Source organism: Gossypium hirsutum, chromosome A09, assembly GCF_007990345.1.
Source record: "Gossypium hirsutum isolate 1008001.06 chromosome A09, Gossypium_hirsutum_v2.1, whole genome shotgun sequence".
In the NCBI taxonomy this organism is placed as follows: Eukaryota; Viridiplantae; Streptophyta; class Magnoliopsida; order Malvales; family Malvaceae; genus Gossypium; species Gossypium hirsutum.
Window position 1 is genome coordinate 63,314,030 of NC_053432.1, and position 17,572 is coordinate 63,331,601.

Consider the following 17,572-nt stretch of genomic DNA (forward strand, 5'->3'; position numbering starts at 1 on the left):
ATCCAAACATTTTTTGTAAAATTAACATTAATAAAAAAGGAGGATTATATTTTTAAATTCTTTACGAATTTTCAACTTTCGACATTAAGATATTAATTAATCAATTAGGTACCAATTTTGGGCGTTACAAGAGTGCTAATCCTTCCTCGTACGTAACCGACTCCCGAACCTATTTTCTTGAATTTCGTAGACCAAACTCACTATTTTAGTAAAACAAAACATTTTATTAAAACAATCAAATTACGAAGTGATCTGATCACACCTAAATAAAAAAGATTGGTGGCGACTCCCAATTTTCATTTTCAAAATAAAAAGTTGACGACCTTGTTTTTCAAAAAAAATGGTTTCGACAGCTATGGTTTCGACAGCATATTTGTTACTTTATAATAGAATGTCTAAAATGGACACTTTTCAAAAGCAATGCTTAACAACCTAAAAAAAAGATCATAGTAACATAGAGAAAGGATCCATATGTATCCAATTTTTTTTAATTAGATCCATATGAATACATTTAAACATTAATAAGGGAAGCCTGAAGTCTGGCTATTAATTATTAAAGATAAGCAAATTGATTCAATTTCCATCGTGGAAATTAACTAATTAATTAAGTAAACTATTCCTATTGTTTAAATAGCATGGCTTTGAGATCAGCATAGTACTGAGCTATCCATCCTTTCATAATCTCTACCTCTGTTTGTCGTTGCTTCACCAGCCATTCTGGATCGCTTGCATTTTGTGCAAGTATATCCAAGCAATGAGATCCTGCATTTTATACATAATTTTCATTACCTTTCTCTTCCATTTTTCTATACTAATTTTAATGGACTAATATATATATATACTTACCATTTACAGTTTTTACAGCAAGAATACTTTCTGAAATATTTTCCAGAACCCTACAATAAATTTAAAAAATAACTTAAGAGATAAAATTTGACTTCTATTTTGTATACGAGACTTTTTTCATGTATAATTATTACCCGCCCTGACTGTAAGGATCTCGCAAACCATTTGAAAATATGATGTTGCTACCAAATCTTTGGAGAATAAGTTTTATATCCTGCAAAATTTTGCATTTTTAAATAATTGAGGTTTTATCAATAATAAAATACTAAAAAAAAGAGAAGAAATATGGTGAAGAAAATAATAAAAGTACATGGCCACCGTAGTAAGAAGTGACCCAATGAGGGCGAGGAGGAACACCAAAGATTGTCTTGCATTGTTGTATAAAGCTGTTTAGGTCGAACGGCTCAGGTTGGAACATCGTCCTGTTCCCGATGCCTATGGGTATCACCATTTCACTGCATGTCTATATATATATATATGTCATAATATGATTTTAGATTTTTATACTAATTACTACTGTTAAAATATTAAATTAGATTTTTTATTTTTAATACTGAATTATCTAGTAATATCATAAAAGTAAAAAAAGACTAAAATGTTAAATTAAAGTTTATAGATTAAAATCATAATTTAACTCAAAAAATAAAATAAAAAGAAGAGATGAATTGTTTAAATAAATCATACTCATGATCGTTGTTTCGTCATTTTCGTCATTAAGGTCAATTGTGTGGCCAAGATGACTTTTCTTTTTCATTAATTAATTTGGAATGAAAATTTATTTTTAAAAAAGATGAAAAATTATGGGGAGACAAGGAGTTCTTCAACGTTGTAAGTGTAGTCTAGGAGGAATATTTTTTTCAAAAAAATAAATTCTAAATTCACATTTGGGTCATTTTCTCTAAGTTTTACATATAAAAAAAAATCATTTTGTCGACTGAGTGTTAGTTCGATTGGCATGAACATTATTGTTAATGTAAGAGAACATGTATTCAAGTGCGCTAAAACATATTATCTTCCTATTTATGAGTTGAGAGAGAAGAGAAATAATTCTAAACATTTATATAAAAAACACATATATAATCAAAATTTAAATAAATAAATAAAAGTCATTTTCAATTTAGCCATATTAATTAAAACTCAATGAAATAATCATTCATAAGGAACAGATAACAACTACCAAACAAAGCAATAAGCGTTGCCCCAAAGTTTGTTCTATATATGTTTTTGGTTTTAGCATTGTCATATTCATGGCATTAATATTGTCAATATTATTTATTAATCTAAGAAATTAATTTATTTTAAAAATAATATTTCAAATTTTAACATCTAAAATATGTATTTATTTAATTTTTCAAAGGTTAGTCTTAGATAATATTTGGTGAAAAGAGTATGTGAATATATACCTGCCATCTCCATCCTACAGTTGTTTCGGATTCATTGGTTGGTGGATTAATATAGCAAGAACGATTCCCTCTATAAGCAACAACGCCTGCAAAAATCTTACTAAGAATATCCTGCTTTTCATTTGCTCCATCGATTCCTCTACATACCACCGTTACTGGATATCGTGGGGGGCTATCATATTGTGCTGCTGAGGCATACATATTCTCCAACGCGTTTTTTAGCTCTGAAGATTTGTTCAGAGGTCTAGTAACCAACAAAAGCAATTAGTTGGTTGATTTGAGATTGCATAAATTACATGAATTAAATTTCGGGTTTTAATTGTACTTTGATAGAATTATATGCATGCTTTCAAATGGAATGGGGGAATTGGAATGGAATGGGGGAATTGGATGTTCATACTTGCAAGTTTTGAATATCATGCTGAGGGATGAAAGACCATTGGGTTGGGAAGCAATTTTGTCGATTACAGACCACGAATTTCGTATGGTTTGGTAGCAGCTCTCACTCGCTTCCTGTACATGATTTCCTTATCACATTAAAATTGAATTCACGAGGTGAGGAAAAATTAAGACGAAAGTTAAGGGTAATAAATACCCTAAAATCCTTAGTGACGACTGAAAAGTAAGCTCCCCTTGGTGTAATTTTGTCGAAGTAAAGAATTGGAGCTGATGAGGCCAAAGCTCCCAAAGCAACATGAGGATACTTTAAACGTAACCATGAAGCAAGCACTGTTTTCATTTCCATTGAAAAACAAAAATGATTACCAACAGTAACGGACAGGGGCGACCAAAAATTATATAATTTTAAGGGGTCCAAGTTCAAAAAATTTGGGCTAAAAGGTTAAGAATTTTACGATAATGATTGTACTTACTTCCTCCATAGGATCCTCCAACAACGATGACCGGAGAATAAAAAGCACGAAGTTTGTTCTTGATATGCATGATGATTTCTGCATAGTCAGCTATAGCTTGTGCAGAGTTGAAATACCCTAAAGTGCTTGCATTTTTAAAGGCTTCTTCTCTCGATCCAAATGGTATTGATTTCCCATAGTATCGATGCTGATCAAGGTATATATATCGATAATCAATGTCATAGAAACTTGTTTTTCTTTTTTAATATAGTTTCAATTCTTTACCTCAATGTAGACGAGTAGAGCAGTGAAGCTGACGGCATTATCATTGAGAAAACCGATTGCGGTAGGAGAACCGTCAAGAGGCGCCTCCGCTCCGAGATAGGCTAAAATTGGCGCATTGTTGTTTGCTCCGCCCCAATATTTGAAATTCATGACGTATCTTTGTTGGAAAGTGGCGTAGCTTTGAGGTTGGTAGTTGAAGTGATCAAGTGTTTGAGGGTAATAGAAAGTTTGAAGATCATCTGAAACTGCTGCCGAAGATAAAAGGTCTGGGTCTTCCATGATTATTCCTCTCGTCGGACTAAGCCTCGGAATGTCGGTCCGGCCGGCAGCGATGCCAGTCAATGTGATTGAAAGAATCATAACCATGAGTTGAACCCATTGGACTGGAAATTTAGGAGAATAGTTCATTGCTCTTATTTTATCTACGAAACAGTAGCATGATTTGTTAGGCTCTGTTTTTTTAGCTTCGAAGGTTTTCGCAACGCCAGGGTCCAAACAACAATTGCTCATATATATAGTAATACGGATTTTACTTAGTATTTTCCTCCCAAAAGAATGCTCACAAAAAGATGAGTAGAAATAAGAATTTGTTTGCTCTAAAACTTTGACCATCTTGTCTATGTGAAGCATGTTTCTTTTAAGAAATTGCAGTCTAGATTTAAATTATTATTTGAAGGTATAGTCTACATCACCATCATTCTGTATACAATTATTTAAATATGTGATTGAGTTGCTATTACAAATCAATTCACCTTAATTCAATTAAAAGAATTAATAAAATATCTTTATATATTTTATATAAATTTAATTATTACAAAGATATTTTTTTGTTTTTTTTCTTATTTTTAAAATAAACAATAAAAAATTGCAAAGGTTAATATTTGAACTTAACTACAAGCATCTATAAATTTTTTTTACCTATTCTACTGAAGCCTTATTTTGATATTCTTTTATATAATTTAATGTTATTAAATAAATTGTTTCACCCAACGTTCAAAGACGGATTTAGGGAAGTTGGTAGGGCCTGATCCCTCTAAAATTTAAAAATTTTCTTTAAACTCTTTTAAAATTTTAATTTTTTTTTATTTTGATATTATAATTAGTTTTTAAGAAAAGAAAAAATTTGTGTTTGCCCCAAAAAAGTTTTAAAATTTTTTTTAATTGGATTTCTTTGATAAAATATATAACTTTTTATAATAAATTTAGTAACACTTTTAGTTTATTTTAGTAAACTAATACAAAGTAGTACCTAAATATTAATTTGGTTAAAATAAAGTTTAGTAATTGTAACATCTAAGTACAAATGGTATCTAAATATTAATTAGGTAAAAAATAAAGTTAAATAATTATAATATTTAATGCAAATTAAGCATTTAATTTATTTTGTTTTTCCTAAATTTTAGTAACTAAGGTTATCTCAGATTTAAAAATACTTAAAAGTAAGCTCCGCCAGTAACATGTATATATCTCGGCCCGCCTTATCAACAATTCTAGCTTCGCCCTTCCCACATTATTTGTATATATCAATAATGTCATTGATTGAATTGGTGTTACAAGTAAATTCGGTATCAACTAAAAAAATGGCAATACCATTATAAACAATTGGAGTGCATTTAATATTATCAATTTGTTGTATTTATCTATTTAAATTTTCTTTTTCATAATTTAAACTAATTTTTTATTTTAATTTTGTACATATTGCATATATGTTAGTTTCAAACATTACATTTCATTATTTATTGTATATTATTTTAAATGCGTATATGCGTTCTAAATACGTAGTTTCCACATGCATACGTGTGTGATAAAATTTCTTGTTTATGAAGTCTAAGGTTAAATTGGATTTTTAGGTCAAGTTCTATTATTAGTCTTTGTATTAAGTATAAGTTGTGGATTTAATCCAATTGAAGAGAAAGAAATTGGAGTTGATAGTGCTTCTAATTTTGCATCATATGAACCTGTCCACAACCTTGCAGTTGCTCAATGAGCCAATATTATTTCCTACATTGAAAATTAGCTGAATGCCATAAATGTTGAGCTACATAGACTTAACAAGGCCAAAGATGCTTTTAAGTTCCTACTAATTTAAAATCATAAAATATGATTTTTTGAAAAAAATGAGGGGTATAGAACAGGGGAATCAACAAACAGAAATAGGGAAGAAAGATGTTCACTTACTTTTTCTTTTAACATAAAATTGAAGCTAACCCAAACGGCTAGCTAGAGAACTAAAAATTTGTGCTCCTTTCTTGCCAAACTAATAACTCCACCACTAGAGGTGGATTCTAGAAGACATGTAAGGCCAAAAGAAGTCCCCAAGCCACCTTAATCATTGCATCCGTTGCAGAGTTAGTATTTCGTGAGATGTGTTGCATGATGATTATTGATGGTCTATAAAACCAATAAACTATCTTTTGCTACTCTACTAATATGACCGTGAGATGTGTTGCATGATGATTATTGATGGTCTATAAAACCAATAAACTATCTTTTGCTACTCTACTAATATGACCGCATTTCGGTGTGCATGCGTTATGATTATGAATAAACACAAATACAATTGTAACTATAGTTATAGCGGTGTATTGTAAGCGTGACAGGTCAGTTGTAATATTTATAAGTGTTACAATAGAACACTTTGAGCATTCCAATGATTGAACCCAAGAGAATGTCAAATTGGTAAATGTGTTTATCAAGTTAATTACAAGCTAAACAATTACTAATCTAATTGAGTTGGAAATATGAGTGCATCCGAAAAATTAATCTGAATAAACTAAATCTAAATTATCAACAAAACTAAGTAATCTAATTCAATTCTCCCTTGCTTTAGAACCATGCAAATTATCAAAGCGATGGTCAATTGATCCACTAATTGTTCACTAAGCTAATAAGCATGACATGAAAATATTGCTTGCCACTCCTAACTCGGATTCTCCTTTCGGTTTCATCCTAACTAGAAATTACCACCTAAGCTCTCCTCTTGGTCTTACTTAGGCACATAAATCTCCTTTTGGTATCTCTACATGGCGCATTCATAATGAAGTTCTAAATGATAGGATATTCTTTTGGTTTCACCTATCTCGATTTTCCACTAGAGGTGTCAATTCTAGTGTATAAAGCACTTTGATACAAATGAACAAATCATAAATCACAAGCACGAACATCAATTTAGACCAATAATTAATTTCATAATCAACCACTGACAAATTTAGCACATGACCAAACTTAAATCCCACACAAACATTTTGCCGAACACATGATAGACATAAACTATAAAAGACAAAAGTTTGAGAAAATGTTTATTTATAGATTGAAATTCGATGAAGCCCACAAGCTTGATCATCTCCATTAGCAGAGTTCTCGACAAAAGAGAAGAAAATCTACAACTATAGAGAGAAATTTATGCCCCTTTCAAGAGAACTCTATAAGAATTAGGGTTTTGTTTTCTTGTTTTCTCTATGAGAGTTAGGGCTTTGTATTCAAGGTTTTGGATAATGTACGTTTAGTACATTTAGATTTATTTTCTCCATATTATACTCTTGTTTGTTAACTCATTTAGTGAAAAGTTGAAGCCTCATGTTTTCTGTGGCTTTTATCCTCTTCGAAGGAGTTTTCCACATAAAATTTGTGTGTTCAATCTTCTCTACCTTTTCTATTTCATTGTTTATACAGATTGATCCCCAATAAACTAGTATTAGAGCTTGGTTCAGATTCTGCAATTGACCCGTTCATGGATGGCGACAATGAATTTTGATATTGAGAAGTTCGATAGAATCACATATTTCAGATTGTAACAATTTTAGATAAAGTAAATGTTTAAAGCAATATTGATCGTAATGGGTGACAATCAAGTGGAGGGAGTTGATTTCCTTGACGTTTTCCCTCCTATTGTGAAGCACAATTCTATTCGTGTGTTATTGGCCCTTGTTACATTATACAACCTTGATTTGAAGACTAGGAGTTTTTCGATTTCCAAGTTCGAGAATGATTTGGGTTTGGTTGACATTCTGAAAAGATCGAGTTCGACCCGTGACGGGGCCTAGAGAAGAAGGTGGTAAATACAAGTCAATTTGGAGATTTGTGGGGGTGTACCTTGTATTTATCAGACAATTTGCAGGCACTTAACAAAGACATATGTGAAATAGGCACAACGTCATGACGTGAAGGACACTGACGTTGTGATAAGGGGCGACGACCCAATGAGGGAGGTCATTATGATGCGACGAGCTCTCAAATTGACGGAGAGGGTGGCATTATGACAGGAAAGCTTGGGACATCACAATGACACAATGTATTTCTCAAGTAATACAGTCGCATTTTGACATCCAAGTAGGGTTCTTCTCCTAATCAAATTACTTTAGGGATATTTTAGTCGTTTTAGGCCTTTAAAATTAGTCTATTTAAAGGGGCTTTGTATCCCTATTTCGATGAGGCAATTGAAGATGTAGTACTACAGGACTTTTCTTTTGGGGCAACAAGATATAGTCACAAATAAGTTCTGGTGAGAGTTTTCGTGGTAACTATAGAGAGAATTTTGTATGCCTTTTGAGAGAACTCTATGAGAATTAAGATTTTGTTTTCTGATTTGTTCTATGAGAGTTAGGGCTTTATATTTGGGGTTTTAGGTAATGTACGTTTAGTAAATTTAGATTTGTTTTCTCCATATTGTACTCTCATTTGTTTTCCATGTAAAATTTGTGTGTTTGGTCTTCTCTACCTTTTCTATTTTGTTGTTTATACGGGTCGATTCCCAATAGAAAAAAGCTTATGTACCAAATTAGGAAAAATGTCAAAGTTCAAGTACCAAATTAGACAAAAAAAAGCTTAGGTACCAAATTAAAGAAAATGTCAAATTCAAGTGCTAAATATTATATTAAATCTTCTTTTCTTTTCTTTTTCTTAATTTTTACCAATAGTAGCTATTCTTTCTTTTATCTTTTTATTATTTTAGACTTTGAGTTTTCTTGCTAGTTTTAATTGCACAAAATATAAATCAATTACACATGATTACAACTATTATAATATTTTGCATAATTACACAATTTCCTGGAACATTATTTTAAAAAAATATTTCTCAATTACATAAATTATTATAATTTTTGTGATATTTTGTGTAATTACATAAAATATTACTAAATTACATAAATTATTACAACATTTATAGTGTTCTGTATAAATACATAAAATATTATCTAATTACACAAATTACTACAAATCTAATATTAGGTAATATGAATTTTATAATATTTTATGCAACATTATAGCATATAAGAACTTATATAAGGAGTTTTTCTTTAGAATTTTTCTACTTTATATTATTAAGTTGAATTGCGAATATATATTTAGACATGTACATGGGTCTACTGAAATTTGAGGATTTGGGTAAAAATATAGGCTTAAAAATGAATTTGGACAAAAAAATAAGGCCCGTTTAAAAAAAGGGTTGAGCCTCGAGTAAGGCTTTTTTGGCTCAACCCGAATATGCAAAAAAAAATGTTTTTTTTCTTGTTGTTTTGTTTTTATTGTTTTTTGCAATTTTCTTGTTATTTTTTTTACTATTTTGCTACAATTTTGTTGTTATTGTTTGGATATTGTATAACTCTTATTTTATTGTTAATTTTGTTACCATTTTAGAGGCATTTTCTTATTAAGTTGTATCTATCTTAGTGTTATTTAAGTATACATATTTTTTAATTTATTTTTAATTTATTGGAAAACATTTATTTTAATTTTTTTAGTAATGTATTATATTTTTAAAAATATATAATAAATAATATAAACAAAGTTAATACGAACAGATTAAATCCGAATTTTAGCACTTTTATCTGAGTTAGATTTAGACAAAATGTTAAACTCATTTCTCAAACTGAATCCGAACCTAACAAATGAATCTAAAATTTTATCCGGGCCAAATCTGGCATCTCAACTCCTCTTTATATATCTCAATATCTTCCCAAATCTTAACAAACATTTTCCCACCTTTTTTTCCATTTTGTTTTCCTTTTCAGTGTCGATAATTGATTCTCATTGTTTGGATTTAAATGTCAAAACAAATTATTAAGGAAAAGTCAAAATAATCTGATTTGACACTCATTGATGTTCTACCTAATTATAGTTATTACTTCCTGCATTAGTCGTCATCAAATTGAACAATCACATGGCTTAAGGCTATCATTTTGAGTTGAAATATCGATCATTTTCTCGTCTGCTTTCGAGATAGCAAATATACTTATATATTTTTGTTACAATAATTGATTTTTATATGAAATTTACCAATATTTCTATTAGTTTAGTTGAATTTCCAAATGAGAGCAGGTCTTTTTTTATTTATTTACTAAATTTAAATTTTTATTTAAGGAACAGTGAGCTACATACTACTTAATCAAATCAGCATTGATTATATTTAATGCTTTCCACTACCATGTGTCCCATGTTTCTTCTATATTTATTTTATTTTTTACTAGATATTTACTGCCTTATAAAACTTCATTAAGAAAATGTATAAGATAATTGAACAGGTATGTGTGAAAGGAAAGAAAAAATCGATTGATTTATAGAATTATTAGCATTAATTCTTGGATCGGGACAAAAATTTGCTCGTCTTCTTTGACCAAAAAAAAAAAAGTGCTTGGCGATCATTAGCCAATGGCCATGGATATTTTTGGTCCAAAATGTAGGGCGAATGGAATTTCACAGCGTATGAGTCTAGGGAACTTAATGCAACAAAAAGCATGACTTATTAAGTCAATATATGTGTCACATTATTAAGAAAGTTCGAATAATCAGATTTGTATAATTTTCTTGTGGAAAAAATATATCATGGAAACTCGTTATGGAATCGAAACAAGATATCTTATCATAAGAAAATTCTAATTGCTCAATTTTTTTAAATTAATTCTTTGCTTTGGTAGTATCTGTGTCGATCATTGGTTAGTTGTTGATAATGGTTTCTTCAATATTCTTTTTTGTAGTTTTATTTTGTTTTTGATTTATATTATCATGGTTTTGTCAATAGTTTAATGGTTTTATGTTGTTCATAGCTTTGTGGTTTTATTTGGTTCACATTTTTCAAAATTTTTGTTTTGTTTACTCTGTTTTCTTTGAAATTATATGTAGTTTTATTAGGAACCATTTTGAAAGGTTTTATTATGATAGATTATAATGATGATGATAGATTCAAGATGATAAGGAGAATGATAGACTATCTGAGACTTGATTTTTTGTGCTTCACTAACGTGGTGGATCTCTTGATGCTTTTAACAATTTTTTATTGGTTGATAGTGTTCATTATCATATTGATTTGATGATGGTAAGGTTAGGATGTAAATTTTAACAATTTAATCAAATTTATGCATCTCTGGATTGTTTTTAAATTTTTTCAGTGTTGCTGGCAATTTGTTATTCTCTCTTTTCTTTAGATTACTTTACAAACATTTATGCATTAGTTTTTATATTGTTGTTGTTCATGATTCCTACTGATAATAGTATTTTCTTAAAAAAATTATAGATAATTTTTATTTCAATTATTTGAAAAGAATAAAAATATTAAAAAAATGTAGTGGTTGAAAAATTAGACAACTAATTTTAGAGAATGAAAATTAAAATATAGGAAAATTAGGAAAATTTTATTGTTTAAAAAAAGGCTTAAAGCACACTTAGTCCCTAAAGTATATTGTTTTTCCTACTTTAATCCTTAAAGTGCTTTTTGACCTACTTCCTTCCCTAATGTTATCAAATATTTTCATTTTGGTCCCTAACGCTATCAAATGATCTCAATTCAATTCTTTGGATGTTAAAAAAATTGATTGAGACATCTAGTCAATCATAAATAGCATGTAACATACGCTAATGTCACAATGACATCATCATAAAAAACTAAAATCTTTTAAAATTTTAAAAAAGTGTAAAAATAATTTTTAAAAATATTAAAAATATGTTTGAATTTTGAAAAATGTAAAAAAAAATTATTAGGAATTGTAAAATATTGTAAAAAGTTATTAAAATTTTCAAAAATTAGTAAATTTTTTTGTATCTTGAAATAAAATATATATACGTCAATCACATTTAAATATTAAAAATTTGATATAAATTTTATTTAGTTAAAATATAATCAACTTTTTAATTTTTACATCAAATTTTTAATATTTTAAATACATAAATTTTTAATATGTTCTAGTGTTATTGTCAACATGTTTATTTAACTCAACTCCTTATTTAATGACAGGAGTAAATTCACTAGAGTATATCTTTCCCCACTTTAATTGAATTATTATTTTCAATTATTTCTCAACAATTCTTTTCTAAAAAAGTTGGTCCAAACATTCTATCATATTTGCATTATTCAAAATAGAATTTTATTTTTGATAACATGTTAATTTGCATGACATTTTGTGTTTAAATCGGTTTATTTTTTACTTGATTAATGTTATATTAGTGCTTTTATGTTTTAATCTTATTAGGGATGCAATTGAGACACTAAGAGACAAAAACAAGCAAAAAAGGACCAAATGTTCTTAGGAAAGACACATCTAATTCGACATTTTGATTTCAATTTGGAATTGAATAGAATTAATTTCTTTTTTGTCTTTCAATTTTGGCGTAAGCATTCTGCTGCCTGGTTTCCAATTCTTGTTTGTTCTTTCAAAATTAGTCCAATTGCTCTCCAAGTACCTTTCTTTCCCATTCTTCACCATAATCATCAACCCACCTTTCAAAGTTTACAAAGCATGAATAATTTCATGCTTCACTAAATTCCATCTTAGCTTTAGGTCGATATTCTTTTCAGTTGGGAATCGTGAGATACGTATTCGTGCTAAATATCCTTTCAATCGGTATTCATTTTTTTCCTTAGTATCAGGATAGACAAATTATCCCTTAAAGTTAAACTCGATTTCAACTCAAAGTGCACGTTGGGTTGGAGTCGTGTTTGCTAATAGTTGGAGAAATGAGTTGGCCGTGCTGTATTCGGATCTCCGAGAACAAATCAAGAAAGAAGTGATCGGGTTTAAACGACCCACGCAGTTGAGGTCGTTGATTCAAGTTGGGTTCTTCAGAACGCAAGGTTGCTGGAATCTTGAATTGGGAACACGTGTATCTCGGTCAAATAATCGATAAAGTTTGGTTTGCAAGTCGTACAGAGACCAGCTACGAAAGGAAGAATTGGTGGTTAGGACGTTCTTAACTGCTATAACCAGGTTATCATTTGGAGGAAAAGATTAATTTTCAAGGATCGATTCTTAATCTGGAATCTACCGAGTCTAGGGCTAAGGCTTATTATCTCTATTTACAAAAATCCAAAATTATTTCTCGATTTAAATCTATTTCAAATATTAATTAATTGTTTATTTATGTTGATTTAATTGTTTACTTTCTAAACATTTTTTTTCAAAACCCCCTGATTTATTTATTTATTTTTTTTGCAGGTTCGTTTGGAGTCGTGGGCACGACTTTTGCCACGACTTTCGACACAACAAACATTCTGTTCACAAGTTAAATGCAGAAGTTGATTATAACATCCAATCCCTGTGGACTCGACCCTACTACCACTCTTTACTACTATTTAGAGTTATTTTTGTAGGAATTATTTTTGGTGGTTTCGACGCCCATCAAATTTTGGCGCCATTGTTGGGGATTGAAGATATTTTTTAAATTTTTGTTTGTTTACCTTATTACTAGATCAGAATCGCGAACTCTAAAGTTTGAACCAAAAATTGAAAAATTGGCCCAGCAACTACGAAAAGAAGCCCTTCGATGGGGTAAACGGCCAAATCCTAAATTCGAAACCATATCATACACCAAGGAAATTTTCTCGTTCGACGAACCAAACGAGATGGCTGAACAGATGATACGCCAACTTGCAGCGGAACTGGATGAACAACAACCCTTATGTATAGCCTATCCGGCAAGAGGAAAGTCGTTTGAGTTAAAGTCAGGTTTGATTCATTTACTACCCGCTTTTAGTGGATTACAAAATGAAAATCCGCACATCCACCTTAAAGAGTTCCATATGATGTGCACAAGCATAAAGCCTCAGGGAGTAACCAAAGGCCAAATCAAACTTTGTGATTTTCCTTTCTCACTAATCGACTCTACTAGAGAGTGACTATTTTATTTACCCCCGGGATCTATCAACACATGGTCTGACATGTCTCGTTTGTTTCTTGACAAGTTCTTCCCTGTAGCTCAAGCAACCAAACTAAGGAGGGATATCGTAGAAATCCGTCAGAAAGAGACTGAATCGCTTTACGATTACTGGGAGTGATACAAAAAGTTGTGTGCAAGTTGCCCACAACATGGACTGACTGAACAGTCACTCTTTTAGTATTTCTATGAGGGATTGCTCCCGATGGAAATGAAAATGATAGATGCTGCAAGTGAAGGGGCACTAGTTAATATGACTCCTCAGAGAGCACATAAGTTAATTTCAATAATGGCTGCTAACTCTCAACAATTCTGACCAGCCACAGAGCCCATAAAACGGGTTCATGGGTTAAGTTCTTTATCCCTAGAAGATAAAATTGATAAGCTAACATTGATTAAACTTTGCTCACAGATAAAACGAGCCTAGCACGGTTGTGTAAAATTTGCGCTAAACTAGATCATCCAACAGACTAATGTCCGATTTTACATAAGGATTCGACAGAACAAGCAAATGTTGTCGGGAACTTTTTAGGGCTGCCCTAAAAGTGATATGACCCTACTCGAACTCGTATAATATGGGGTAGAAAGATCACCCGAATCTAAGTTATGGGTCGAACAGTTCAATCAACTGTACCAACAAAGGCCGCTTTAGAATCAACAACTACCACCCCCAAAGACTAGCCAATAGTACTGAGAAATTTCAACAAAAAAACTAACATCTATTTGCAGGAGTTGGATAAGCAAGTGAGTAAACTCGCGCTCACAGTTAGCCGTTTGGAGTCCCAAGGGAAGTTGCCATCCCAAACAGAACTAAACCCTCGACACAATGCAAGTACTATGACATTGAGGAGTGGGAAGTTGCCATCCCAAACAGAACTAAACCCATAACTCTAGTCAAGATAAGGAGAAACTTGCCACATAGGATCCAGTAGAGTCAACACCACAAAAATCATTTGTAGTACCACCTCCATTTCTTGGAAGACTTGTTCAGTGCAAGAAGGAGCGAGAAAAGAGGAGATCCTTGACACCTTTTGAAAGGTAGAAATCAACATACTCTTCTCAATGCGATTAAGTAGATTTCACGATACACAAAATTGATAAAAGAGTTATGCAGGAGTAAAAGGAAACTCCTGGGAAATGAAAATGTAAGTGTCAGAGAAAATGTCTCCGTCGTTCTACAAAGGAAAATACCACCCAAATGTAAAGACCAAGGTATGTTTTTCATATCTTGTAAAATAGGTAGTGTCGGTATTAAAAAAGTAATGTGTGACTTAGGCGCGTTAATTGATGTTATGCCTCTGTCAATTTTTAAACTACTTAACGCGGGTTCTTTGAAGGAAACATGTGTAATTATTCAGCTTGCAGATAGATCTATGGTACATCTGGAGGGAGTATTAGAGGACGTTCTTGTTAAGGTAAACAAGCTAATATTTACTGCAGACTTCTACATTATCGACATGGAGGATGACAATTTGGCCAATTCGTCTGGCATACTTCTCGGAAGGCCATTCTTGAGTATTGCACAAACAAAGATTGATGTATGTAATGGGATACTCACTATGGAATTCGATAGGGAAGTGGTGAAATTCAATGTCTATAATATTGATATAATCGATCCATTAACTGAATTACATTTAGAATATCATGACGAGGATGAATTATGAATTGTTCTTTGTAGAAGTTTAGACTTTGATGCCATAGAGGAACTAGAGGAATAGATAACCTTTGAAGAATCTGCTCATGAAACAATGGCTCATATAGAGGCACCGCCAATTATAGAGAAATCCAGGCAAATTTCTTGAATTATCTCCTTCACAAACTAAGCTTTTACCATATATTTTGCAAGCTCCAGAGTTGGAACTCATACCACTTCTGGACCATTTGAAGTACACTTTTCTTGGCAAATGAAATACTTTACTGGTAATAATATTGAGTAAACTCTCGAAGGTAAAAGAGGAAAACTTGGTATGAGTTTTGAGAGACTATAAAGAGGTAATTGGATAGACGATAGCCAACATTAAGGGATTGAGCCCCTCGACTTGCATGCACAAAATTCAAGTTGTGGATAATGCTATTCTCAAAAAGGAGGCTCAAATGCGTCTCAATCCGCCCATGATGGAAGTGGTAAGGAAAGAAGTTCAAAAGTTACTTGATGCTAGGATGATCTATCCCATTCTGACAGTAATTAGGTCAGCCCAGTCGATATAATACTGAAAAGACAGGCATAACCGTAATTGATAATTCGACAAGTGAGATGGTTCCCACTCGGGTCCAAAACAGGTGGAAAATCTGCATCGATTACAGGAAGTTGAATTCTTTAACTCTAAAACATCATTTTCCATTTCCTTTTACTGACCAGATGTTAGAACGTTTAGTTGGGAAGAATGTTTAGCTGGGAAATCTTATTATTGTTGTATTGATAGTTACTCAGGGTTTTTCCAGATTCCAATAGAACTGGAAGATCAAGAGAAGACGACGTTTATGTATCAATTTGACATGTTCGCTTATAGACGGATGTTATTCGGACTTTGCAACACACCAGCCACGTTTCAAAGGTGCATGGTAAGTATATTTTCTAACTATGTCGAGAAAATAAATTAAGTGTTCATGGACGACTTTACTGTGTATGGTGAGTCTTTTAAGGTGTGTTTGTCAAATCTTGCAAAGATTTTAGAAAGATGCTTAGAATTTAATCTTGTTTTAAATTACGAGAAATACCATTTTATGGTAGATAAATGATTAGTTCTAGGTCATATCATTTCTACTGAGGGAATTTTTACCGATAAAGCAAAAATTGATATCATTAACTCACTGCCATACCCCATAACTGTGAGGGAGATTCGTTCTTTCCTTAGTCATGCAGGTTTCTACATGTGGTTCATTAAAGACTTTTCAAAAATTGCACAACCAGTTTGTAATCTCTTGCAGAAGGACAAAGAGTTCGATTTTGACCAATCATGCAAGGATGCATTCAATACACTCAAACATAAGCTCATTTTAGCACCCATCATTCAACTACTAAATTGGAATTATCCTTTCGAGATAATGTACAACGCAAGTGATCATAGTGTAGAAGCAGTCTTTGGGCAAAGAATCGAAAAAGAACCACATGTTAACTCCTGTGCGTCTAAGACTTTGGGTGCTGCATAAAGCAATTACTAAACTACTGAAAAAAGTTTCTAGCTATAGTTTTTGCTTTGGAAAAAATTTGTTCGTATTTATTAGGGACAAGATTGTTATTTTCTCTTATCATGCAACTCTTAAATATCTGATCAAGAAAAAGGAAGCAAAATCGAGGCTTATAAGGTGGATATTACTTTTGCAAGAGTTTGATATCGAAATAAAGGACAAAAAAGGATGTGAAAATTTGGTAGCTGACCATCTGAGCCGAATTCTTCCATCAAAGGATATCACACCACTTAAAGACGATTTTTCAGATGAAAGTCTGCTTACTACTCAGACGATTTTTCCTTGGTTCGCAGACATGGTGAATTACCTTGCTACAGGTATAGTCTCTTCTAACTTATTGCGATCTGAAAAAGATAAGATCAAACGTGAATCACGATATTATATTTGGGACAACCCCTACCTTTGAAAATACTGTTCCGGTCAGGTAATTCGACGATGTGTTACAGAAACTGAGGTAAAATCAATTCTATCTTTTTGTCATTCTTATGCATGCGGTGGACATTTTGGCCCTAAACGAACTGTGCATAAAGTACTTGAATGTGAACTATATTGGCCACATATTTTTCGAGATGCATATTTGTTCCGTAAAACATGCGAAAAGTGTCAAAGGGTAGGAAACTTGAGCCGAAAAAATGAAATGCCTCTAACCCCTGTACATGTCTGTGAAATATTTGATATATGGAGCATAGATTTTATGGGACCTTTTATCTGGTCATACGGTAACGTCTATATTTTACTTGCAGTTGACTATGTGTCGAAGTGGGTGGAAGCAAAAGCCACTTATCATGTTGATGCCAAAACAGTAGTCAATTTTGTAAAGAGTTATATTTTTTTTCCAGATTTGGCATACTGTGAGCA

General features: G+C 31.7%; 1 protein-coding gene across 1 annotated transcript; it reads right to left on the reverse strand.

The window, feature by feature from the left end:
- Positions 1-455: 455 nt before the first annotated feature.
- Positions 456-4,010, reverse strand: LOC107891586 (lysosomal Pro-X carboxypeptidase). Its single transcript, XM_041076407.1, has 9 exons — positions 3,386-4,010; positions 3,122-3,308; positions 2,845-2,978; positions 2,650-2,762; positions 2,250-2,493; positions 1,157-1,309; positions 981-1,060; positions 847-896; positions 456-762 (listed from the first exon to the last, which is right to left on the reverse strand). The coding sequence occupies exons 1-9, from the start codon at positions 3,995-3,997 to the stop codon at positions 620-622; spliced, it is 1,716 nt and encodes a 571-aa protein (XP_040932341.1). The 5' UTR covers positions 3,998-4,010; the 3' UTR covers positions 456-619.
- Between the last annotated feature and the right edge of the window lie 13,562 nt (positions 4,011-17,572).